Consider the following 27,936-nt stretch of genomic DNA (forward strand, 5'->3'; position numbering starts at 1 on the left):
TGCACGCTGCTGTGACCAGCTTTAGTGCCTTTTGCTGACTTTATGCTAATGCTAGTAAAAGCCCTTCCCCTTGTGTACAAGCATGCGTCTGACTGTGCACGGACTGAGACGCAGCAATCCCACTTGCTGAGTCTTTAGACACTACCATCAGTCGCACCATAAAAACCTGTCAGATGCTAGGTGCAGAATCTCCATCAGAGTATGGCCTTAAAAGGTACACATCACTGTCCACAACCAGTTATGCTACCTGCCCGCGACACTCCCATAAGTGCATATCTGTGTGCCTGAATATCTGCCTCTCTGTAACAGCCTTGGAACGCTAAATACATTACGGAGACCACGCGTCTCAATCACTATTGCAACTCGGGGCTTAATTCAGAGATGTACGTAATTCAATATATACGTCTATCTACGATGTCTGCAGATCTGCTCAAGCGCAGATCTATTTCTGCGATGATCGGTCGCAATGCCCCAAAAGTCGCAGCATGATTGACATGTTGCTGCTTTTGGGGTTGGCGATAGTGGGCATCCTAGAAAACGGGGGAGTTACGGGCTGATTTTGTGGGTGTGCTGCTGCCACAATAGCGTCCATCACTGAATCAGCCTCTCTGTGTGTACATATTATGGAATGCATGCACTGTGCAAAACACATTTGTACAGATACAGCCCCTAGGACACATGCTCAATGTACACAGGTGCGCTGACAGCCGTGCCAGGTCCGGGTGAAGGGGGCATGGCCTAAGCACGGGAGGCGTGGCCATGCTCACTAAGCGGGAAAAAAAAAAAAATTTGTGCAGCACGCTGGGGAGGGGGCGCTGTAAACCCCTCAGCCCGGCGCATAGACAGTGGGAGACGCGGTAGCAATCTCCCCCTCCAGCAAGCCCGGACCCAGGTAATTAGTATCCGCTCCCTCCCGGCACCCCTGAATGTACAGTTATCACACATGCCAGACACATATAGATCACTATTCAAAATAATAATCAAAATGCTGTTGAAGCTTTATTATTCTCCAGAAGAAACATTTGAAGAAACATTTATTATATACAAAACATGCAATATTTAATGTATACAGGAAACAATGCAAATGTGGATATCTGCTGGCAGGATTTTTATAGAAAATGTCAGACATTTGAAGCCAGATGTCAACACCGTCATCAGATTTCTAGCAAATAATTACAATTTACAGTCTTTTTACTGTATGTCAGTCATCAAACATATAGAGATAATTTGCCTCAAGTAAGATGCAACAAAGTAATTGTGTACAATATATACTCCTCTAGCTAGATAACTAAAGTCTTTCACTTTTTTGGTTTATATTCATGTATAAGTAAATTGAGGGAATGTAACACTTCAGATGTTTATAATGTATGGTAGGGGTCCTGACAAACCATCTTTTGCACTTAACGAATGGGTTGGACATCTGTATCGACACAAGACTCTACTCATGTCAAGTGCTTAAAAGGTGAATACACAATAGTCACCTAGTCAGGGGCATAACTGGGAATCTCTGACCCAGAGCTTCCAGCAGGAAACCAAAAGAGTCCAATGGCTCATATTAGAGGCGCCGGTATTTTAGCGTATGGGAACATGGCCAAGTCTCTGTGTGGATGTTGCACCGCTGCGACATCAATGCAAAGACATGCCTGTGATTAGCCCTCCCATATTAAACCAGATACATTAACCCTCTCAGATAGGAAGCTTGTAGCTATGGATTTTATACCTGGCTCAAACACAAACTGTTGCATGCTTTCTTCCTTTACAATGCTTTATTTATGTTTATTAACGAATGTTCTTAGAATAGCTGGTAGGATACAAAAATACAATAATGTTTTCTTCTGTCGAGTACAGCACCAGCAGTCTCTCATTCTGGATTTCAGTGGGCAAATAAGGACTGGAACAATCTCTCTCTAATTGTTCAGTTGAGAGTTTGAGATCTTAAGCAATGTGTCACTCACCCGACAACAGTGTTATAAATCCCACTCTTAAATAAATAGATAAAAGATGCCAGCACACCAATTGCTCCTGGTGTATCATATAGGATCGCATAAAAAAAAAAAAGAAAAAAAAAATATCACTTGTGTCAAAGAACAGTTTGATCTTTAAAAAAATATTTTCGAGATTTCTGTAGAGAATTCTTGGTAGAGGTTGTCCAAAAGAAGCCCTGACAATATTCTTGGTACTATAGTTAAACATATAAACAGAAAAACAATGTGTACAGCTAATACTGCTGAGTAAAAGTAATGTTCTGCCTTTGGCTTAATTAAGTATGACTGATACAAAATAGGTTTTCCTTTGACTAACCGTGATTTCTTCAGGATTATGATTCTCTAGGAAACAGTCCACAAAAGTGACAGATATTGTAGGTTCTCGTGTTATCCTGTGATTAGCGAGATCCTGGACTAAGCAGCCCTGACCTAAATGTTGCAGCTTCTATTACAGTGTACAAAAAACTATCAAACTACAGTCACAAATGCAGGTATATTGCCTAATGTGCATTTGGTTTTGGAACTTCAAGTAGCAGTATGGCTTCCATTGCCACCCTTCTCCATTGAAGGATCTAAATTCATGTTTAAGTATTAGTACTGCCACTGGGAATGGAGTGTTCAGAAGGGTACATACTATGAATGCAGGCTGGATCCCATAGCCCAGAGTTTCCCAAACTCATTCCTCAGGGAGCACTAACAGTGCATGGTTTCCATTTTTCCTAGTTGGTGCACAGGTGTAGTCATTACTCACCAACACATTTTAAAAGAACCACAGGTGGAGCTAATTATTTCACTTGTGATTCTGAGGAGACCTAGAAAACATGCACTGTTAGTGCTTCCTGAGGAATGCGTTTGAGAGGCATTGCCATAGTCAATGGCCTTCCTTGTTGAACAGCATTCAAGACGTGCCAGACATGACTCAAAACAGAGATTTTGTTTCTGTATACTTCTAATGTTTGCTGCGAGTTTAATGACATACACTCAAAGTTTTAGGATTTCATTTTTTTCCCCTGCCACATTGATTTAGCACTCCCAGAACATGTATACAGAGTGAGTATTCACAGCACAAACATAATGCTGTACATTTAGGAAAACTGCCACAAAGCAAAATGTTAGTGTTGCTCTTCGGTTTTTATTTTATATACTGGCTAGTAAACGGACAGCATTTGGTTGACAGGGCCAACACTGCTTATTACTTTCCACCAATTGTTATGTCCTTAGACAAGAGAGAATCATCAAGCTAATGTTTAATGATGAAATACAGAACCGCTTTTTCATACTATTAATATATACAGAGAATTAAACCACACACACACACACAGGTCACCTTTCCTGAACATAAATCCTATTTATAACTCAAGTACAGTTCTCTGTTATTTACTCAGAACAATTTATCTGTAATTCCAAAGTGAAAATAATAAATAAAAATGCACGAGTATGAAACACAAACATTCACAAATTAGACAGGAAAATAAAACCCTTCTTAATTTTTGGCACAAATGAATCCAATCTGAGTCCCAAAATTCTCTCCATCACGTGTGTTTGAGAAAAACAGGTCTGGATTACAGGAGGTGCACAGCACTAATTCATCCTGGATGTTTTTAGGCAGTATCCCACCACGCTCCAAGAGGATTCTGAGAAAACAAATAGGATTATCATTATGGTCATGTATCTTGTTCATTGATGCTTTTATAAATATATGTATACTAGTAAATGGGACCCAGCATATGCCAGGTCACCTCAGTCTTCCTCCCTGCCCCTCTCTATACACTACTCTACCCCCTCTCATTTCCCATGCGTGCTCTGTACCGCTCACCCGCTTCCATACCTACCCTGATCAAGTGGCCAGCTGGTCCTCCTCTCTGGCTAGGGCAGTGTTGGCTAACCTTGACACTCCAGCTGTTATGTAACTACATAACCCAGCATGCACTGCTCCAGTTTTGCTATTAGGGCATGCTAAAACTGTGGCAGGGCATGCTGGGATATATAGTTCCACAACAGCTGGAGTGTCAAGGTTAGCCAACACTGGGCTAGGGTGTGTCCCTTCTCACTAGCAGTGGGAGCCGGCTTCCCACTGCGCATGTCGGAGACAGGACAGACCTTTGTAAATTATTATATAGATTATAAAAGACTTTAAGATAAAACTTATCTTATGGAAAATAAATTTTGACGGAGGACATTATGTCATAGTTAATGAGAGGTTCACAAACTGAGTTCCTGCTGAAAAATAGCACTGCCTCTACCACACAAACACAGTATGGTCCATTTTGTCAGAAACCAATTAATCTACCTGAATGTTTTTGGACTGTGAGAGAATAACAGAGCACCAGAGAAAACCCGGCGGTCATTCATACCAATGAACTAGCCCAATTTTCCCACTATTACTGACCAGTGTCAATCATGTGACTCCCCAGCATGCCGCCATTTGCTATAACTCCTCACTGTGAATGGCGCCGACTCGGGAATTTCCTGGGTCGGCGCCGGCTAAATTCTGGGTCTGTTCCAACCTCCAGGTAGGACCTGGAATTTAGGTATAAAAGCAGTATGAGAGGGTCAGACACAGTTAGTCTACTGGCTGATATAATTACTCTGTATATAGCAAGCCTTTTTTATTTTCTGCCCTTTGTTATTTTCTATTTATTAAAGAAGTGCATTTAAAAGCAAGAAAAATAAATTGATTTAAATAATATTCAATAAACGTTAAAAGCTAGGTACACACTAGACGACTTGCAAACGATGCATTGTCGTCAACGATTTCCCTTGAACTTCTGGTCAAACGATCTAGCGTGTACACACTGTGCAATCTAAAATGACCAAACAAAATATATCTTGCATCGTTTGGTGGTTAGATCGGTAACTATATAAAACCATATCGCCTGGTCATTCGGTAGTGTGCGCGACCTGAGGGGATCTTAAGCAGATTGACAGATCTTCCTGTATGTACAAAAGATCTGAAGATGCGATGAATGGCGCCGCGGGAGAGCGCATAGCGAGTACACACTTGCCGATTTGAATGATTTGTCATTCCGATGCAGCGGAATCGGCCAAATTATTCAAAATATCGTCTAGTGTGTAGGGGCCTTTATGAAGTCGGTTGTAACGCACCAAGGTCTGCTCGGGGTGCGCTGTACATAACCTTATTTCATGCTCTTTCGGCAAAGTGTCCCTGGAAATAATTCCAAACAGTAAAAATTAGCCTTCATTTTTTTTATCAATGAAGTAGCACATTGTTCCCAACAATGATTTCCTCACTCCCTCTCTAGTATCTGTAATTGCACAGCCGTAGGGATTAGGAAACACATTTTACATCCAATTTAAACCCTTATTTTGTCGAGCCAGTCTTTATACAAAAAGCATTGAGGTAATTAATATTTAAATATATGAAAGGTAATTACATTATAAATTAACAAATATACACAAGAGGGGTAATAATTAAGAAACACATTAACAGGGTTATTGGGGAAATTAAAATATATAATCATTTGCAGTAGGACTGAGATAATTAAATACAAAATGTATGCATTATGGCTAAAATAATCAAAATTAATGTTGGTTAAGCTAGTAAATGTAAATTAATGCCAAGGATATTTGTGTAGGAACTAGTGGAATATTTAATAAATAATATAAATATTTATTCTGAGTAATAAGCAGAATTAAAATTTAAGAAGAGGTGTTCGGAGGAATTAAAACAAATTAACATTCAGGGATGCACTGGAAGGGCTAACAAATCCAGCATTCAATTGTTTTTGCGCGTTCGTCGGAGCTATTCAGTTGTTTCTGCCGACAATCGCGAATGCATGATTTCTGCTCGCACCCTCCTGAGGTGGCGAGCAGAAATCATTGAAAAGTCCCTCTTTTGGGGGCGCTTACCAGGACTTTAGATGGCTTTAGCAGCTTTACTCCTCTAAAACCAGTCTATTTGGGCGTGACATGCGCGAAAACATGAAATAATTGAATATCGCCCCGTCAGTTTAGACAGGCGAACAAACACAATTGAATTCCCCCCTATGAGAATATCAGGATTAAGGATACTCTAGAATCTTTGAAGAGTGAATGTGATGCTAGTTCCATGGTCCTTTGCCACACAGAAGAACTCAGGACTTGATTATTGATTATATGGACTCAAAGCCCAAGCCTATTATAGAGGCGATTCAATTCAGTGCGATGTTGAATAGCCGCGGGAGGGAGCTCCCGAAGCTATTCAATATACTGCGCTGTTTGGGCGGATAAAGGATTTCTTCTCGCACCCCCCTGGGGATGAGGGGAGACATCCGACAAAAGTGCCGGGCGCGCCTGGCACTTTAGTCAGAGAATGCTGGTTACCGCGCCTTATACCCAGGTTAAGTCGCAATAACCGACATTCTCAGACTTAACCCATTCCTGACAACGCTAACAGCGCGTTGAATTGAATAGCTGCGGGAGCTCCCTCCCGCGACTATTCAACATCGCACTGAATTGAATTCGGCTGATCGGCTCATCGCTGGAAATCAGCCAATTCAGTCTCTAAGGGGTTTATTTACTAAGCATCGGGTTCTAAAACCAGGCGCTTTCTATCGTGTTATTGTCTGAAATTTAAAAGGGCAATGATTTTACTAGCCGTGTTTTGCCTTTTAAACTTAAGGGCACAGACACTATCAGAAGTGCTGGATTTTACAGCCCAAGCTTATTAAATAAACACCTAAAAACCTCTACTATTATTTTAAATGTTCTTATAATAAGCCTGGTAATGGCACATTTTGAATAATTTTTAAAATATATTAGATTTCAAAATCTATGCCTTATTAAATGAGTAGTGTTTGCTGTTAATGCTGCTTTTCAAACACAAATACAATCTTGATTTTCTGTACTTTGGTAGGTTTATCAGAGAAATTGGCAAAAAGACAATCCTATAAACTGGGGTTCCTCATTTTGGTTTCATTATCAGTCACTCTCCCCTTTTTGCTTTGTGTGTATGCGTTTGTGTCAGAGATCTTATCTGGTTTTTTTTTGTTGGTTTGTTTGTCTGTCCTATGACTTGGTCATCTGAGATATCTAGTTTCCCTGGTTTGACGTGGTTAATATTTCACAGTGTTGTATACATACTGATGATGTATGAGAGAATGTGCTTTAGTGCAAAACAGCTCCTAAATGAATGTAAGCCATCATTCCTAATAAAATGTCAACCAATGTTGCAGACTTCATTATTGTAGCTAAGGCCAAACTGGTCTCACAATAATCCCTCTCCCAAAATCTTTGAGGTCTCCTCCTTAAGCTGTGAAAGCATAGTCAACACTGTGCAATGTTAGCTGTCAAAGAGTATAATGCATAGGGAAATGCAGGGAAGTATTATATTTCTTGTGATTCATCCCTCAAGTATGTTCTCATTCCACCACCGATGGGACAAGACTTCACCATGTCCGTAATTGTGTGTTGTGGCTTGGACAACAGTATATACAACTCAGAAAGAGGCCAAAATGCAATGCTTTTAGCAACTTGCTAAAAAATTATGTACTAACTACATAAAGATCAATAGGTGGAAATTACCTTTCACAACACATAGGTAAATTAATTTATCTGTTAGGATACTTAAAGCGAAGGGTGAGAAGCCATGCTCTAGAGCAGAGATGGGGAAACTCAGGCCCAGGGGCCGTATAAGGCCCTCGGAATCATTTGGTCTGGCCCTCTGAGCTTTTTTCTGCTAGCATCATCTGGCTAACATGGTGCCTAGAATGGCACCCTACAGCCAGAATCTATGCAGCAGTGCCACCTGGAGTGTCCTTAGGACGCTTCAGACAGTCAAACCGCTGCCCTAACAGCTCCCTGGAGCATCCAGGGATGCCAGCTATTGTGGCCCCGCCCCCGTGTGATGTCACACGAGGGGCGTGGCCTCCATCAGGCCCGCAAATAATGTTATATATATCAAAGTGGCCCTCGGCAGAAGGAAGGTTCCCCACCCCTGCTCTAGAGGGGTTATAGCGTGTTTATATCTAGAACAAGTGCACTTCTTGCGTATCATGTTGGTCTCATAAAATAAAGTCTCTGTATCAATCCTCCTCTATGAGATATAAATTCAGACTATTAGCAAATGAAAATGTAAGAGCAAAAGTGTAATTGAAATAAATATATGCTTTTCATCTACATTACTGAAATGCTGTATACCAGATATCACAGGAAAGCATATGTTCTCTATTGATTTTCCACTAAAAACTGGAATTACGTTATACACAAGCTGCTTATATGGACCCTAGCAATCACACAGGCTGCTAGGGTCATTGGTTACAGAAGCATATATGGCAAAAGCCACAATACAATTTGCAAATTCCTTTCCTTAAATCATTAAATGACAACAAAATAAAAAAGGCAATAAAAATGCCACACTCACCGTGTTGCTCTTCTGATATCTACATATGGGTTTGGGGACTCAATATGCCGCACACACTGCGGGTCGATGTCATGAAAGGCTCGGGCTTCCTCTTGTGTTAGGGTAAAACAGCACGGCCCCACTGATGGGCCCAGTACAACCAGTATGTCCTTCATATCACTCCCATACTCTGATGTCATAGCGTTTACTGTGGACATTGCAGCTCCTAGCAGCGTCCCTTTCCAGCCTAAGGGGAAACACGGGAAGAAGCATTGCAGATAACAAAACTTATTGACATACTATATATAAATACTTATTGTGGAAACTTGCACGTAGAAGCTCATACAATTAGGATATATAATTTTAAGTAACTGCATACCGGACATTCAGGGTGACTCCCTGAAATAGAGGTCATCTCCTTGGCTCCCTGGAGAGTTTAACAATCTCCCTGAAGTGGTGTTTGTTATTGTATTAACTGTGAATGGTTTGCTTGGCCCAAATCACACTTTTATCACTTTTGTACCCTTATACCAGGGGTGGGGAATCTTTTTTCTGCTGAGGGCCATTGTGATATATATAATATTATATGCGGGCCTGGTGCAGGCCACACCCCCTCCGTGTGAGGTCTTTGACGGGGCCACAATCGCCCGTGATTACAACTATGCCCGAAGCATACTGCAGATGCTCTGGGGAGCTTTGAGGGCAGCGGTGTGACCGTCTGAAGCGTCCTCAGGTGCCATTCTAGGCACCCTGTTAGCCAGATGAGGCTAGCAGACAAAAGCTCAGAGGGCCAGACCAAATGATTCTGGGGGCCTTATACGGCCCCCGGGCCTGAGGTTCCCCATCCCTGCCTTATACCATTATTTAACTAGATTAGATAGAACTTTGGGGCTTACTTACAGCTGGACCGAAATCACTTTTATGCCACGTCTCTCTGATGGAGCAGTATATGCCCCTCTTCAGCGCCATGCACACAGGTATTGCCTTCACAATCTCCCTGAAATGCTTTTACAAAAGTAAACAAGTATAGGCTCATATCCAATAGACAATAAATTGGATGATTTGAATTATATCAATATCGTTAATCATCCGCAATATCGTTCAGTGTGTATGCCGTCAACGACCAGCGACGCGCTCCCGCTGGTTGTTGACGACATCTTTCGTCTCCCGTACTTGCAGGGCAACCTAATGATATCGTCAGGTTCCGCAAGTACGGGGATGAGGGAGGGTGCCGGCAATGAACGATATCGTGTGGATGCTCTTGGAGCATACTGTCTAGTGGATGCGCACCTTATGGGTAACTGTTGTAAAATACTAACTTTTAAGTTATTCTACATTTATTGGAAAACAACAATTAAGCACAGCAAATATTAATAGATAACATTTATTTTCACTGCAATTTAAAACAAACTGATTAAGCATGGTGATATAATTCTGCATAATAGGCTGCACATTTTCATGTAATTTATGGTTGCTATAAAAAGCTAGAAACAATTGTATTCTGTCCAGGAGTGTTGTCTAGGCTTTCAACAAAACTGTTCCATGGGTTACTTGGCAGATATGTTACTGTGTTTCGTACAGCAACCAGATTCTGGCAAGTTTCAAGTACATTTCAGAACAGAGGTAGGCAACATGTGGCACGCTAGTCTTGTGGCAGTTTTAGCATAGCTTGCCCTAACTACAAAACTGTGGCAGGGCATGATGCGATGTTCCACAGCAGCTGGCGTGCCACAGGTTGAGAAAAGTAAATCAAAGGTCTGACTGATTGCTATAAGCGGGGACACTTTTCTGCACTGTCCCTAATATATTGTAACACACACACACACACAAAGATGTACAGAAAGCTGAGGAATACATGATGGTTAAATACAGCATGTAGGCCTCCAAATGTCTAGTACTAAATCTGGCTGACAAGAGGAACACTAACAGCTAGCTTAGGCAATTGGTGGTCCTTTAGCTGCAGATGAGTCCCAGCATGCTTTATCATTGCTAGTTTAATAGCTGCTATTTAGCCATGGGTGACTTAAGCTGGGAAGACACTATACAACGTATCGTACATCATATTGTTCCAGCTCGGATCAGAAATATATACCGTACACATCGTATAGTGGGCAGGATGCATGACACATCGCACTCGGGATGCGATGCATTCTGCCGGTCTTCACATGCATGCTGGCGTTAATAACGCCGGTATGCATGATGTTCACCGCAGAGGTTCACCCTGTCAGTAAGAGCGGCCCTTTGTGAAGGAGGGACTTCCGGGTCTATGACCCAGAAGCGCAGAAGGACGCAGAGGCCGCGGGGGGTGCTGGAAGGGATCCAGTCGGATCCCTTTATCAGCACTCTGCGGAGAGAAGCCCATAGGCTTCTATGGGTAACGACATCAGGAAGATGGCGTTACCCACTGCAACCAAGCCCCGCAGTGCGCGATGCACTATGGGGTTTGGCGCATATGAAAAATGCGTTCAAAAACCCACATTTTGGGGGTTTGACCGAATTTCTCCTCATCCTGCATCTCGCTCAGTGTGTATGTCCAAATTGTTGTTCCTGGCGATCATTCATTGTATTGTCCCATCTGCTGTCCTGCACATCAGCTGGGAGTGCAACGGACAACACGGTGCTGTTACATGCAGCATGTAATGTATCGTTACATCGGTCGCACCGTCATATGGTGTGTACTCAGCTTTTGACTCCATTCACATATAGGCAATGAATTAGTGTTTGACACTGCTCCCTGTGGTAACCTCTCCTGCATACTAGGCTCGGTCAGGCTTCTTGCTTAATAGTTACCCATGAAACTAGAAATGTTTTTACGGGAAGGACATGAAGTGCCAGTACAGAGCCCATAGATATACTGAATGTATGTTGGTCTTTTAAACAAATGTGCCACCCCTGTGACCACAGGTGGAATGAGGTACAGTGCTGTGTATGTGAGATCTGATAGTGATGAGAAGGGCGGAGTACTACAACTGTGTGTGATTTGCCATGTCAGAGACAGAGGTGCAGTGAGAGACACAAATCTGTGGTGATTCAGTGGGAACATAGGGGACATTTCAGCCGATGCCCCAGGGAGGAGAGGATGAGTTTCTGGGGTCCCCATGCGTCCCAAATTATTGGAAAGAGGGAGTCACCACCAATTATGTTGTGATGGATAAATACCACACAAGGCAGCAGCAAAGAGCCCATATTTAAAGAAGGGAGAATTGCCCATATAAAGATGGCACAAGCCCATTCTGCATAACCTGGGGTCCCAACATATAAAACCCCCCAGCAGCCAGTAAATGGAGTGATCACTGGAAAAGCAACGTGGCTAAAATTAAAAATATTGGAAGCACCATGACACGAAAAAGAGGGGGCGAGCCCTAAGTGAGGGAGGGCGGAGGCAGTGGAAGAGTCCCAAAGTTTGATGGAAAGTGCTGCAGAGGTGTGATAAAGAGAAGCAGAGCCTGTTAAATAAAGGGAAACAGAGCAGAGATAGTAAAGAGGAGCGGAGCTGTGATACAGTAAAGAGATTCTGAGTTAAGACAAAAAAAGGCAGATGTATATGAGGCCCTATGAGCGCTACAGAGTAAAAGGGAATGTAGTTATTATACGTCTGCACGGGATGCCAGATGTTGAAATCCCGGTGCCGGAATCCCGACATGCGGACAGACCACCGACGCCAGTTGGGATGCCTGTGCCGGAATCCCGACAGCTGGCAACCCGAACGTAAGTATAGCGGCCGGGTTAGCGGCTAGCCGCAGGGGGGGGGGGGGGGGGGGAGTAGGTTTAGGCACCACGGAGGGGTTAGGTTGCCCTGGGAGGTTAGGGTTAGGCTGCCGGGGGGGTGGGGGGTTAAATTTAGGCACTACTGGGGGGGTTAGGGAAAGGCACTATGGAGGGGTTAGGCTCAGGCATTACCGGAGAGGGTTATGATTAGGAGGTTAGGATGCAGGAACAGAGGGTTAGGGGGTGAAGGGGGAAGGGTTAGCATACTTACAGAGCCGCTGTCTGGATACTGAGCATTGGAATGCCCCTGTCTGTATTTTGACAGCCGGCATCCCGACTGCCGGTCTCCTATACCCAACACAGTAAAAGGCAGCTCCAAGCAACACTTTGTAGAGATTGCATAAGAGCTGAGAGTATGCCTAGTATCTGTGCAGGAGTGGAGAAGGTCATGCAGATATTTGTCCTTTATAATTTATTGTTTTGCAACCAAGTAATGTGCTGGATGAGATGCTTAAAGAGAAAATAATTTAGATTAGAGTCTAGCGCCCAACTTATTGCACTGACAACACCCATGAAACATCACCTGTGTCCACTCCAGTAAAAAATATTCGTAGTAAAACCTACATCAGCCGGGACCCCTTAGCCACTTATTGCCCACACCCACAAGCTAGCAGGGCAGAGGACAGTGTCAGAGAGGAGGTGCACTGCTTACACCTGCACCATGTACGTAGTGACAGCGGGTTACACACATAAAGTAGAAAGAAATAAGGCCATAGAGAGTCATTATTAGTATGCAGAATTCTTATAGCCATTCAATACCAAGACCCGTATTCAATTAGAAGCGAAAATCCGAGATCCGTGAAAAAGTATCACCGATTGCGACTTTTCGCCAGGCAAAAACTTATCTCCGTATTCAATTCCATACGCTTTTCACGTACACGGAAAGTTAATGCAATGTAATAGGCGAAAAATATTCGTCTCTGATTAGCAGGAAAAAAGAACTGCAACATTTTTGTTTTGTAGCGTAAAGGTGGGGAAACCTCTCAGAACCATTGGAACAGCCCCCAAAGGACAACTGCGTCAAAAATTTCCGAAAAAAAAACATAAAACCCCCAAAAAGTTCTTTGAATTTTGGGTCGAAAAAGCACAAAGTGGGGGTGCAAGTTTGCAAACTAGCGAAATAAGGTTCTGGGGGAGCACTAAGAAGGGGTCAAGTGTTTTGGGGATTGCAGGTGCTTTTAGGAGGGTGAAAAATCGCAATTATTAAAACTGCACTTTAGAGGCATAAAAGATGCTAGCACCCATTTTCAGGTACCCCAAATTTGCCAGGACTACTTATTTTCTCCTAAAAAAACCTGCTTTATGCCATTCTTCACCACTTGTGCAAAGACGCTAATAAGTGGCAATTGTGCGAACTTAAGTACCCCAAACAGTAGTATTAGGGCTAATCGGGTACTACTACATTAATCACCAATGTTTCTGAATCTTTTTGGGGGGGTTCAGGCTGATTTCCCCAAATCTGACACCACTTTTCGCCTGTTCTGACATCGCGTGTCGCCGTTTTCGCGTCTTTTGGAATTGAATAGGGTGTATTGCGGGTACGCACATGATAAGTTTCCGCGGCTAAAATACGCTATATATGCGAAAGTCCGGCAGGCGAAACTTTATCGCCTTTGTGAAACTAATTGAATACGGGCCCATGTCGGAGAATGCTTTTCCATTTCCCCATTCCATCAGTAATTGGTAGTAATAAGAGTATCCTGTATACAAAGACTTTTACCTTTGTAGATATTCTGCCCCTACACTAACAATAATTTAGTTATTTTCTACCTTTGTAAACCAAACATCAGGTCCAATCTTAGAATGTATTTTTATTTTACACTTCAGATACTTTAATGGGGTGCTATAGATAGGCTTGATGCAGTTTTACAATTGTTGAAAAAAGGTAATGAAAACAACAAATACCGGTTAGCCTCAGCACCCTTAATCATCACCAAATTATGTATGCTGGGATACTAAATGCCTGCTTGTCGCTCGCAAATGCACCATTACCTGAATGAGCAGCCCCAAACGCTTTTTTTACTGGATCGGAAAAAAGCAAAGGTATACAGTCTGCACCAGGAGCTGCTATTGTGACACCTTTCTGATTGGTTACTATTCCATCATAGCTGTCAGGTTCTTTCTTTCCCATGATCCAAACATCATTGGCATGAGCAGCCTAGCATTACAAGGTGACAAAAAGGACAGTAATAAGGGTCTAACAACCAGCCAAACCTTCAGAAGAAAATATTCAATGCTCCCTAAAATCTACATATTGGAACAATCCGCTGTATATGAAGCATCTCCCTAAATAGATGAGATCAATTTTACTTTAGATGAGAGCAGGTAATGTACTTACTGGCATACTTTTGCTTGCTGTTCTTTATGGTAGTAAAGGTTATTACTAGACCTGGCTTCATAACTAGCAAACAAAAAGAACTGATTGAGATTATGATTGACTGCCATACCACAAGGACACATTTTATGGGAGACCTTTAATAGTAGGGCACATAACATTTTCTAAAGAGTTCTCACTATATTAATAAATGGCCTTCTGCATGTTCCAGATATTGGCTCAATTTTACTACATTGGGAAAGCTTCTCTCACTAGTGTATAGTGCATGCGCGGATGTGAGACACAGGTTTTGGCAGAAGGAGATTGGTACATGGTTTTCACTTTAAAGGAGGTAAACAACAATATTAGCCAGCTCCCCACTGCTACTACCAGACACAGAAACACTGAGGGCGGGATGCACTATCCTCAAAAGTGCAGTCAAACCTCCGAAAACTGCCGTTTTCAGAGGTTTGCTGCATTCTCAATATGCATAAAAGTGGTCCGCAGCAGCTATCGGAGATATCCGCTGCAGCCTGCTGCCACTACAGTCCCTGTAGAATGCCATGAGGCTGTAATGTGCCAGTATGCACCAAGCTCTGGGAAGTGTAATTCTCTGGAGCTTGTACCAGATAGGCAATACCATCTGTAGATGGAATTGCCTATAGAAGCCTATGGACTTCTTTTCTCACAGTGGGCTGAAGAGGGATCCTGAAGGATCCCTTCCTGATAGTGACCACTAACGCATGAGCAGCCCGATGGCCAAGCATGCGCATTACTTAACCTAGGTCATAGACCCGGAAATGAAGACATCACGAGACAGCTGGGTATCGCAGAGTTGTCCTGGCAAGAAGATGGTGCATAATGGTGAAAGATCCCTCAGGTAAGTAGGAGATTATGTACGTTGATGATCACATTATAAATGCGATCATTATTGCACCACGCCCTGAATACTTTTCCACCAAAGTGACATTTCAGTTTTACATGATGGCAATAAGAGGTATAGCTTGATTTAAATATATCACAGTGCTAGATTAGAGACTTACCTCTAGTACAGGTCTGTGTCAGATAAAGGAACATAAAATAAGTGTACAGTTTGCTAGTGGCAGCACATTAGAGGAGATGTATCAAACTTTCAAAAGAGATAAAGTGGAGAAGTTGCCTATAGTAACTAATCACATACTAACGATCATTTATCTAGCACAGTCTATAAATGACAGTTAAGCTGATTGGTTGCTTTGGGAAACGTCTCCATTTTATCTTTCTTAAAGTTTTGAGACATCTCCCCCATAATCTAACAGATCATCTTCAATACTGCAGTAATAACTAAGCCAGCTACTTCACAATAGAGAGCTACTTCACAATAGAGAAAACTGACTGAAACAGGTTATAATCTGTTACCATAATGAGTTATGGTAATAATTATCTACCTAAAGTCCTAAAGATGCTGACACTGACATATATGGCTGCTAAATCCTACTGCTGAGCGAAAGGTAAAAGCTGATTGGTTGCTACGTGTAACTTGTCCACTGTTGTCTAGCTTAGAGCAGCAATTGCATAGTTTTTTTTTTTCTTCAAATAGCAAGTTAAGTATGTTACCGGATGCTTACTAAAAGTCATTGTGCTTATCCATCTTCCTACAAATCATTATCTCCATATCACTGCCTCTCTGAAGGGCAAACATACTGAATGCTGTCACCCTGTGGCAGCCTCTCACACCTGCCCGTCGCCATTTCAAAGTGGTGAGCGGTACTGATTTGCCTGTTATGTATTACAAAACTGGCAGAACCCTGGGAAAGACTGCTGCATGGGCTCCGGCCTATAGGATTTTGCAGCGGATGGTAATACAGCTCTTAGGAAACTTATTGTAAAGAAAATCGAATGTAATCAGTAAACATCTATATTGAGAACAATTTTGTGCTCAGCTTTAGGCAGGAAACAACTTCCCATCAGTTTGGTGCCTAAAGTAGAGGAGTGAAGCTTGGTACCTGTGTTTTTAGACATGATCACAAGTGGAAGATAGCCATTAGCTTCAATGAGCCCCATATATAGGATTTCTGTGCACAGCTCCTTCATTCACATTTCAAAACACAAGTATGTCAGATCTGGTTGTAAAAGCACATTAAACCATTGGACTCTCCACTCTTCTTTAAGTTGCATCTTTGATTGGAATCGGTATGATTTACCCCCGGACCCATGCTCGGCGGTTGGAATCCCGACAGCGGCATCCCGGCAGAGGAGGAAATCCTGATCGTCCAAGATAAGTATTGTCTAACCTAATTCTACCCCCTAATCCTCTCTTAGGGGTGCCTAACCATAACCTTCCCCCCCAGTGCCTAATCCTAGTCCCCCTCTAAGTGCCTAAACCTAACCCACCCTTCCCCGCCGCCTAAACCTAAGTCCCCCAAGGGGTGCCTAACGCTAACCCCCCCCCTTCCCCTAGCCTAAAGCTAACCTGCCGGGGGGTGCCTAACCCTAAGTCGCCCCCGGGAACCCTAAACCTAAACCCAGTAGCTATCCGTGCTCGGCGTCCCTTTGATCGGGATGCCGGTCTCCGGTCTCCCAGCGTCGGTAAAATGACAGGCGTCTAGATTTAGACGCCTGTCATTTATCCCTCGCCGGGATTCAGCAATCGGTAAGCCTGCTGTCGGGATTAGGTCCGCTGGCTTCCTGACTGCATACCCTTTCATTTATTGAGATATTATTTGTACACAGCCAAATACATAAGTGCAGTGCCCAGACCATGTCCTCCCTAGCTTTACCTCCTAATACTTAAATGTACAGGGTTAGCTTGTGTACCATTTATCAGCAACAGCATACACAATACTGCACAAGAGGTATCCTCTCATCATATAAAGTTCAGATGTTCCCTTCTATATATTTTCTTTGTAAATGCATGGCACTATTTTAAGCTACGTTGCCGATCCCCACAATTCAAATCCTACAAAAAGAACAAACCATCATAGATGACAATTACTATCAACACCGCAGTTTACTTGGAAGTTCTTCAGCTGGCTACACCCTAGAATACGTGTGTACCCGGCCAACGGCAGGTGCGATGAATGACATATTGTGCTGTCGTTACACACCACTGGTGAACGACCGCACGATATGTCGTTCCCTCACCGCATCCGAATGCATGGTGTTGTCCGTCAGCTCCTCTGATTGAGCAGCTATACGGCAGAACGGAGGATGCGACGGACGACCCCGCCGGAAGCACACACACTAGACTGAAGTTCTCATCTGTCGGCAAATGACAAATCGTTTAAAAAATTGTCTAGTGTGTACCCAGCTTTAGCAATATCACAGATCTCATCAATTCAACATGCCCACGATTAATTATGTGTAAGGACATTGAAACAAATGTTGCAAGTACTGTAAAATAAGGTAAAACAAATAATCACCGCCAGGCAGATCCCGAACATCTCAACCATCCACAGATGTATATAGCTTACCTTCACAAGGTAAAAGTTCTTTGCATTAAATCCCACAGCCTTAGATAGACGGCGCAGGTTCTCAGCAACCACTGCAGGGGAGTCCTTTCTATTACTGCTAGAAAAGAGGTTCAAGGAAGAGAGCTCTGGGATGTAGGATACACCACCGCTGCGTGTGGTAAACCCATGATTAAACACGTTTTCTGTGTAAAAGGGAAACAAAAGCAACAACTTTAAAATTCTGTCTTTCCTCACCGTAGATGCCACTAAAACGCTTATCATGCACTCAACTCCCACTGTGACTACTGTAACCTTCTCTTTCTCTGGCTTCCTTCTAGGTCACCTCTCCCCTCTCCAATCTATCCTTTGTGCTGCACATCTCCTTTTCTCTCTCTAGTGTACAGCATCTGCTTCGCCCTTCTGTAACCTTTTACACTGGCTACCTACTGTATCCCACTCTTATTCCATCTTAAACAGCTCCCATTTACATCTAAAGTCTTAATCATTCCTCCCCACCTAAATCTCGATCCACACTTCCTCACCTCTACTCTTTCCAAAATTTCTCAAATCGCGCCCCAACCTCCGAAGCTTTTTCCCTCACTTTTCTTAGTTCTCCTACCTTTAAGAGTTCCCTTAAGGCAAACCTTTATAGTAAATCCTACTAGACCGACTATTACCTCTTCTCTTACTACCTCCATCTACCCACCTTGTCTCCTTCCCAGTTTACCATCTGTTTATTCCTTGCCTGCTGACTATCTACAGCGAGTTGCCCCCTACCCTTCCCTCTGTGCTCGTCACTTTCTGTCTGTGGTTTTATTAGTCTGTCTGTATTTACTGTATGCACATATATGATTGTTCACTGTCATACATTGTATTTATGGCATTAATTATATATTTTAGGTCTACCGCTTGTACAATACGGTGTACACCTTGTCACCTAACAAAATGTATATTTTTTGCTCGCTCTCTCTCTTTAATTAGACAATACATTAGCAGATTTATTTCAAGAAGACCTGTTACCAAAGTGAACGTATCCAAAATGACTGTGCCCAACACTAATTGCTAGATGCAAATCTCTACCTCACCAGTTCCACCTCTATTCCTGCAACTCACAACACCCAGCACTGTAGACCACGTTCTCGGAGTGGGGCAGGAGCAACTTCCTGTCAAGGCATTTGAACTGCAGTTTGGGGGCACAGTTCTGGGCGTAGGAGTGGAGACTGGTTTGTAGGGGGCTCACTCTGTCCCTGTGATATCCTTGATCATTGGGTTATCCTCTGCTACAGAGTACTTTAAGGTGGCAGGTGAAGTAACCGGCGAAGGCCACTCTAGCCTAATGTTATGGGCATGGGCTGAAAGCACTGACAGCGTCCCATCTATTGTCAGCAATGGCCATGTCACATCTGAGCCATATGATTAGATGCATAATATGCATATCTGTTTGAGCCAGTGGCACAAAGTATGCCATGAGAAGGCTGGCAGATAAAACCTTCATTCCTACTATACGCTGCAGATGCTAATTGGTAAGACAAGATTTCTAATCTTCCACTCTTTGAGCCAATGACACATAGGTTTAGAGCCTACAATTCTTCTATTAATTTCAGTGCATGCTTCAGCAGCTTCTACTGAGGAAAAGCAATGAAACAGAGATCCTTCTTTCTCAGAGTCCATCTGGGGGACATTCTTAACCATGGGGTAAATATGCTCCTCCCCTCCAAAACCCTTTCTCAGTTTTAATTGAATAAGCCCCATGGATAGGTGGAAGAAATAAGAATAGGATCACCCCCTTTTCACATGCACAACCCAATAAGGGTGGGATCATGGGGATGTACAAAAGCTGCCCCTAGGGTAGGGTGTGTTCACCCTTAGTATAGCTGCTTTCATTAGACATATTAAACCATCCACTCCTCGGATTGCGCACCTTACCCCTCTTTTTTTGGGTTCAACCTTGCCTGAACCCAATATTTTCAATACAAAAGTCATGAAATCTTTAAAATTTGGTGAATGTTTGGTGAATGTATGCACAGAGGTCCATGCAGCTGCTCTATATTACTGCTCTGGTGAAGCTAAATGCTGAGCCGCCCACAAAGTTCCATCCAAGCAAGTGGAATGAGCTGAGATCCTAGCTGGGATAGGTAGTTCAACCCCCTCATATGTCTGCTGAATTGTGGCCCTAATCCATCTGGCTATAATCTGTTTGGACGCTGGCCAACCTTTTTTCTAATGGGGGGCATCCACTACAAGATCTGAAAATGACTGCACGATTACGACATTGTAATCGTGCAGTCGTTTGTCAGTCGTGTGATGTGCCTGCACTGAACGAGCAGACGTTCAGTGCAGGGTCATCCATCATCTGGAAACATTCTGAGCCTGACGATATTGTCAGGTTGACCAGCATGTTTGCACGATGATAGATGTCTAAAAGACCACATTTTCGAACGATGTTCAAACGATGTTCGAACAATTATCGAACGATTTTATCGTTATCGTTCAACTTTATCGTCTAGTGGATATCCCCCTTTAGCGTTATAAATAATAACTATCTTTCTTGTATTAGCTGTTCTTTCCAGATACACTCTGAACACTCTAACCACATCCAACAGACAACTGACCCTGATCTGATGTCTTGCCTGACTTAGCAAAAGTGGATATTACTCTATCCTGATTAAGATGAAATGCAGATACTATTTTAGGTTGAAAGGAAGGTACAGTACATCTATCCTCCATGCGCTACAAATCACGCCACACATAACGCGGGAGCTCCGTGTGCCTCGGTAGCGCCAAGCGTCTTTTGTGCAACGTTTTTTTACATTGAAATGTATCTTATTCACACAGTCATTCGAATAGCTAGCACAGGCAGCTCCCGATGATTAAAATGATATGCAGCATGCCTATGTTCTCTGTGCATCTGAGGGTGTATCTTCATGTGTAATGCTACGTTACAGGGTCAGCGGCTGTACACCCGCAGATGCACAGAGAACACAGGAATGCTGCATATCATTTTAATCAGCTTCTGCTAGCTATTCGCATCACTGTGTGAGTTAGACGCATTTGTAGGTAAAAAGTCACACAAAAAGACATTCTGCGATACAGAGTCACGTCATGGCACGAATAGACGGGCTGTTTAACGCGCAAGGAGGCTAGATGTATGAGGACACATCTGTAGAGTACAAAATACTACCCTATTTTTGTGAATTATCAGAAATGCAGGTCTATAGGATAAACTTCCTAATTCTCACACTCTCCTAGCTGACGATATAGCTAAAAGAAAAGATAACTTCAAAGTCAACCACTGCAGGTCTACCTTCTGCAAAGGTTCAAAGGGTGATAACTGAAGTGCTGACAGTCTTTTGATTTGACCATCTGTGCTCAACCATGGATATCTCTAAAACCTGGACCGTGCCTTGAGGACCAAGTTTGGGAACCTCTGCTCTATGAGATGCCTATAAGGTGGCTGTATATGAAATGTCCTGCAGAAAAGTCTTTACTTCTGGAATCAGAGACAATCTTCTCTGAAAATAGACAGGGCTGGTACTTGTACCTTAAGGGAACATAACCAAAGACCCAGGGGCGTTTCTAGAGAGGAGGAGGAGCATGTGCAGCCTCCGACACTGGCCCCTCCTCTCTGTCCAGCAGTGCACTGAGCTGTGCGCTGCCAGCGCTGGTGTTAGAGACTCTGGGCAATAGAGTGCGCCCAGAGTCTATAGAGTATGCACAGGTAACCGGGAAAATGGCCGTGGCGGCCATTTTTCCTGTACTGCGCAATCGACGGGAAAATGGCCGCGGTGGCCATTTTCCAGTCATGTTTAGAGCGCCGGACCCTGCTCCGACGTGGGACTCCAGAAAGGTAAGTATGCTATGGGTGCAGGGTGTGCGGTGCGGGGCCCCCCTGGACCCAGGGGCCCGTGTGCCATACACACCCTGCACCCATTATAGATATGCCCCTGCAAAGATCCAACTCAAGGCCTGCCAGAATAAAATAAATTACTCTAAAGATGCATACACACGTAAAGATTTTCTGTCCAACCATCCAACTAGTTGATTGGTTGGAATGAAAATCTGGTAACGTAGGGGAGTAACTGATGATCAGCAATTTGCTCCTAAATGCCATAAAAACTGGATGCCATAAATTTGTTAAATGTTTGATCTAAACAGTTTGTTCAAACAACAGTTTTTGTCCACTTTCCGGCATTTGGGAGCAAATTGCTGATTGTCATTTGCTTTTATACCATAGAAGATTTTCATTCCAACCAATCAACTAGTTGGCTGGTTGGACAGAAAATCTTTAGGTGTGTACCCAGCCTTAGTAAGTAAAAAAGGGAGTAAGAAACCTCCTCCTTATTACATCAAGTAATATAAAATTTCCAGACTCTGAAGACAATGGCTTTGATAACAGTCTAAACTACTGAATCCGAGAAACCCTTTTTATTTATGATCTTGGCTTCAAGAGCCATGCCATCAAATTAAACCGATGGATGTTCTGACAAATAATTGGATATACTGTATTACTGTATACCAGTAACCTAGTGCTGACCTACTCCTTAAGCACTAAACTTAAAACTGAGGAAGGCGTCGGAGGGAAGCAGCTTATTCAGCCTGAAAAGTTAACCTATTATGTACTAGCTCCTCAACCCAAACTACACCCCATGGTCAATAGTGTTCCCCAGATATAATAAGGAGCAATACATAAGAAATAGTGTTTCCAAATTAAAAAAATGTTAGAGATTTAAGTTTTTTTCTCCTGGTGACATTATTCTGGATTTTATAATAAATAACTAAAAACCCTGTCAATTTGGTAACAGGTCATTTGTAATATGTTTCAAATATCACAAATGGGCCATAAACAACAGAATCCAGTCACATGTGAGATTCCGTATTATCTATGGATGTTGGTCCCTAATCAAAGGTGAGCAGTCAGATATACCCTATTATCAGTATTGTGTGAGGTGCTCTCTAGAATATGTTGATCCTCAAACAAGGGGAACAGCAACAATAAAACATAACTTCTATTGATATGTATTAAAAGAGTTGCAAAATTAAAAAATAAATTAGGTGATGTAATGTGGGAAGAAGAGAAAAGAATCTTTCTCCCATATTACATAAGATAAAAGTTTTTATATTTTGCAGCTCTTTTTAATACAGATCAATAAATGTTATGTTTAGTTCAAAAGGGGTTCCATCTGTCACAATGATATTCTGCATTTGTAGTTGATTTCACGTGATCACATACAACATGGTTGAACAGCAAATAGGGAATGCCCATGTGTTTGTAACTTAATGCTATTATTGCATACCAATGATAGTTAGAAAGGGGTTGGTAACAGGATCCCGGCGGTCAGAACACCGATGCCTGAAGATAAATAGCCTAACCCTAACCCTCCACCTAACCCACCTTTCCTGCAGCCTAACCCTTCCCACCCACCGCGCAGTCTAACCCTAACCCTTCCCTCCCGCAGCCCAACTGTAACCCTCCCCATAGTGCCTAACCCTAACTCCTAAGTCTGGGTATACACTAGACGATGTGTACCCCGCCCGACATCGGTAGCGGCGGCACCCGGCATTGGCAAGTGCATACACAGTTGCCGATGCGGGCAGCAATGGCCATGCTGCTTTCGACAGCATGGCCCATGCTAACGGCATCATCCATCGGCCCGACAAAAAATGGCGCTGACGACTCGCGGAAGCGCACATAGTCAGCGGCAAAAGGGTACACACTAGACGTTGTGCCCGATATGTTGCCGTTGTGCCCGATATGTTGCTCCGATCCGCCGAATCAGACGACATATCGTCTAGTGTGTACCCAGGATAACTCTAAACCTAACACTCCACCTAACCCTAATACTTACCGTTGGGATGCTGGACTCTGACAGCTGTCAGGATATCGGCGCTGGTATTCTGAGCGCTGGCATCCAGACCGCAGGGATAGTAACTACATCACTTATAAAGATGAATTAAACAAACCCAGTACTACACAGAGACCCAACAAACAACTAATAGCCATACTGTAACGGCTGATGACCTCTCTTTTACAACCTAGGAACAATTTCATGAATTCATATCTGAAGACTACAGATACCAGTAAACAAGACGATTAGTGGCTCACCTGGAATTAAAGATGATTTAAGAATGGTGAGTTCTCCCCTGCCAAGAAGACTTCCCAGAAAAATATGAATATCACTCTCAACTAGTTCAAGCTGGTTCTCTGTAAGAGTCTGGTTCTGGCTTGGGGGCTCTACAGTCTTCTCAATCTCATTTTCTACATAATTTAATTCCAACAACTCAAACTCAAATGTGTACACTTTGGTGAAGAGACGTTCTAGGAATGCCTTCATCAGGCAAGTCCGTCGCTGAGGCAAAATCATTTTCACTTTGTTTATATTCTTTTCATCCAGTTTTTGCTTAATATTATACAGGGTAGCAGCAACGCTAGCGGTGCTGATGAGCTCAATGCGCTTCTTCAGGGCTTGAAAAGATCTGATCGCACGTAAAAAAATTTCCCGAGCATCATTACTATCACATCCGAATGTTTGGCAGTACATTATGTAGATGGCAGGGTCGTTATTTTTCCCAACAATATCCATTGCTTTGCTCATAATTTGGTTAATGCAGTAATAATGGGAACTAAATTCCACACTAAACATATCAATTAGGACAGCTTCTGTCATCTTTCCTGTTTCTGCAGAAAAAGAACAAAAATGTAAACATTAATATATCTTTACACCTATAGGGCATGATTCAAATCGGCGCAATGCTGAATATCCCCGGGAGGGAGCTCCTGGAGCTATTCAATTCACCATGTTGTTTGGTCTGACTAAAGGATTTCTTCTCGCACCCCTATCCATGGATTCCTCATGAATAGTAACCCTCATTGTTGTGTCCCCTGGAACCCTTGTAAAATGGTGGATTTCATATTAGTTCAAGCCACAAAGCAGGTAACTACAGGGCCTATTTATCAATAATTGCATTTGCAATGTGATCTGGGCGTGATATTAGCACCCATAAACGCTTTGCAGGATGCGGGTATACCACCCAGATGCATTAAATAGCACCCGCAGGGACAGGAGCCCCATAGGTCCTCACTCCTGTGCTGTGACTTCTGCGCATGCACGGTCTACTGACCACACAGCAACCATTGCTGGAGAGGGTTCTGGAGGACCCCTCTCCCGGTAAATTTTAGGTAGTGTAGCCCATAGGCTACAGCAGCACAATACCTTCTTCAGATGGCGTAAGCCAAACTCCGGTGATAAATCAGACAGCATGGCATGCCTTATAGAAACCTATGGGGGCTGCGCCTGCTGTAGAAAATGTAGAGACCACAGTAAATATCAGAGATATCTGCTGCAGTCCCCCCTTCATAAAATGGAGTGATAATAAAATATTTGTGGGTATCCCCTAAAAATGGGTGTTTTCAAGGAATATGCCCCTACATGTTGTGTATTTGACAAGTCCACTTTAACTGACCTACTGTGAATGCTAAACCATTATTACATATGATGTTATTTGGAATAATCAGACAGTTAGTAAAAATTCACTCCAGTTAAACAGCTTGTATGAAAATGAATAGACCAAATTTAGACATTATGGGAGGCATAAATGTATTCAGTGATGAAGTTTTTAAAATCACCTTTTTAAAATGTTATCAAAGTCAAAAGCATAAAGCAATAATAAGCAAAATCTTCTGAGGGCAATTTATTCAAATTCTCTTAGCACGGCTGTGGCTCAAATAAAAGCCTGCCCCAGTGAACAGTGAAAACTTTCTAAAGCGAATTTAGTTTTGGCACCTCATAGCTAACACATTCCTCCCCTAAGCCTATACTTGCACATTCAGAATCTGAACATGGCCTTAGCCATTATGTGCCAAAGTTAGGCTTTTCAGGCCTTAGTAAATTGGCAATATTTACATTCCCCATAGAAAGCTAGGGTGCTGCTTACATGAATGAAAAATGAAGGGACCACCAGACATATCTTCATAACACAAATCATAGGTATGCATGGTATACCCAAACGAAACATGCCCCAAAACAATGATTTCGGTTTGGCAGAATACAGAACGGAACCTAATTTGGAACTAAAACACGAGAATCCTAAATTAGAAGGGTAGATTAATTTAGGGAGTATGGAGGAGATGTATCAAACCTTCTAAAGGGCTCAATTCAATTGAATGCGAATTAAATAGCGCCGGGAGGGTGCTCCCGGAGCTATTCAATTTAGCGCGCTGTTAAGGATTTCTCCTCGCACCCCTCCAGGGGAGAGAGCAGAAATACGAAAAAAGTAGAGGCACGATGCTGTTTTTTGCCCTTAGCGCCGCGGAAACAGCATCGCGCCGGGCAGTTTAGTCAGAGAATGCCCGTTCTCACAACTAAACTGGCATTCTCCGGCCTATAACTGCAGTGAATTGAATAGCTCCGGGAGCTCCCTCCCAGCGCTATTTAAGTCGCGTTCAATTGAATCGAGCCCATGAGTGGCGATGTGATCAAGTGGAAAAGTTTCCCATAGCAACCAATTAGCTACTACCTATAATTTTATAAAATGTACTTTACAAATGCCAGCTAGAGCTGACTGGTTGCTATGGAAAACTTCTCCACTCTTTAAAAGGTTTGGTACCTTTTTATTAGTGTAGCTGAACAACACGCAATGTACAGCTATGGAGACATTTGCCCACTGCAGTAGAAGGAACATTGCTAGTTTTCCTGCGCACCTTTATAGTCTGCGAGTAAAAACGAACAATTTTGCTGGCTGAAATGGAGACACCCACTGTACTAGTCTATAACATACTAAGCTATGTAATGTCATGGGAGCCACATGCGCAGTGGGAATGGGGGAATGCAATAGCTCTCGCCACGAAGACAGAACAAGATTGTGGGCGTGGGAAAAAGAACTCTGCCATTCCAACTCTGGGCGGAATTCAATTGATAACGCGGTCCGGATCTCCCGTCTAAAGTGACAGGAGATCGCGGGCCGCTATTCAATTGATGCCGTTTTTCGCGCTGACCGCGCCCATAGAGGTCAGGTTTAGCCGCGTAAAGCAGCCGCGTAAAGCAGCTAAACCCGACCAAAGAGCTGGGCACGACCGCGAAAAGTGCTGTTTGGCCACCCAAACAGGTCACTTTTCGCACATTTCAGCTCTCATCCCCTTGGGGCTGCGAGCTAAAATGTAGCGCTGGCAGCTGATCGCGCCCGACAGGAGCAAGGATTGAATAGCTCCGTCGGGTGCGAGAGGGGCTGGAATCAATTGAATTTCGCCCTCTATGTCCACATGGTTAGTAGCTGATGGTGTCAGGGTACATCTACTGAAGGGGATCTATCCGCAACCCATGGGCATAGGGTAAGTATAACAGCAGTCTGGGGAGTGGGCCTGGCATAAGACGGGTCCAAAAGTACTAGTGATACAATATTTCCCTGAATCATGTTTTTCTAAACGGCAGCTTAAACATATAGAAATGGCATCAGGATAACAATAAAAGCTGCTACAGCCATCCATTGACTCTCATGCCTTCTGGGTCTGATTCCATCCCATAAATATATATACAGACCCTCCGACATGACCCGTTCCATTAGGTACAAAATGCTCTGCTCCTGGACTCCCCTCGTAATGTATGATTGCAGCCACCTGTGCTGAAACACCCTTCTCATCAATTACCTAGTTCAACACAGGTGACTGCAATCATACATTAGGTGGGAAGTCCAGGAGCAGAGTGTTTTGTACCTAATGGAACGGGTCATGTTGGAGGGTAGGTATATACTTATTAGGATTATGCAGTCCTGTGCAAATTCGCGGCCATTTGCAATACTGTGCATGTGTGTAAGTAACACGCAGCGTGTAGGAGGTTACTGTACCTATCACTACGGCCGCCGGCACATCCCGGAGATACATGCACCACGTATTACACTGTCCTCACCTGTAGTAAGTCAGACACTTCGGGGAACACAGAACAACGAAAGCAGCGGCTCACAGGGACTATACAGGAACAGGAACAGGAACAGGAGGAGACACCGGGCTGTGATGCTGCGGGGAGGGGAGCTGGGATCCAATCCGCAGTATGAATCGAGCGTGTCTCAGAGAAGTCAGGGGTTGAATCTAGGTAACTATCAAACTGA

The 27,936-nt window shown here is 43.2% G+C and overlaps 1 protein-coding gene across 3 annotated transcripts; it reads right to left on the reverse strand.

Annotated features, from left to right (window-relative positions):
- Positions 1-974: 974 nt before the first annotated feature.
- On the reverse strand, positions 975-27,915 carry LOC148543250 (purine nucleoside phosphorylase LACC1-like). Of its 3 annotated transcripts, none has more exons than XM_088443232.1 (6): positions 27,738-27,915; positions 23,942-24,514; positions 17,860-18,041; positions 14,086-14,251; positions 8,347-8,572; positions 975-3,619 (listed from the first exon to the last, which is right to left on the reverse strand). In XM_088443232.1, the coding sequence occupies exons 2-6, from the start codon at positions 24,501-24,503 to the stop codon at positions 3,469-3,471; spliced, it is 1,287 nt and encodes a 428-aa protein (XP_088299358.1). In that variant the 5' UTR covers positions 24,504-24,514; positions 27,738-27,915; the 3' UTR covers positions 975-3,468. The 3 variants fall into 3 exon arrangements, with proteins under 3 accessions (XP_088299358.1, XP_088299223.1, XP_088299284.1); XM_088443097.1 differs by having other exon boundaries at positions 27,676-27,747; XM_088443158.1 differs by lacking the exon at positions 27,738-27,915 and adding an exon at positions 27,372-27,428.
- Between the last annotated feature and the right edge of the window lie 21 nt (positions 27,916-27,936).

Source organism: Taudactylus pleione, unplaced genomic scaffold (genome assembly GCF_031769625.1).
Source record: "Taudactylus pleione unplaced genomic scaffold, aTauple2 ptg000005l, whole genome shotgun sequence".
Lineage (NCBI taxonomy): Eukaryota > Metazoa > Chordata > Amphibia > Anura > Myobatrachidae > Taudactylus > Taudactylus pleione.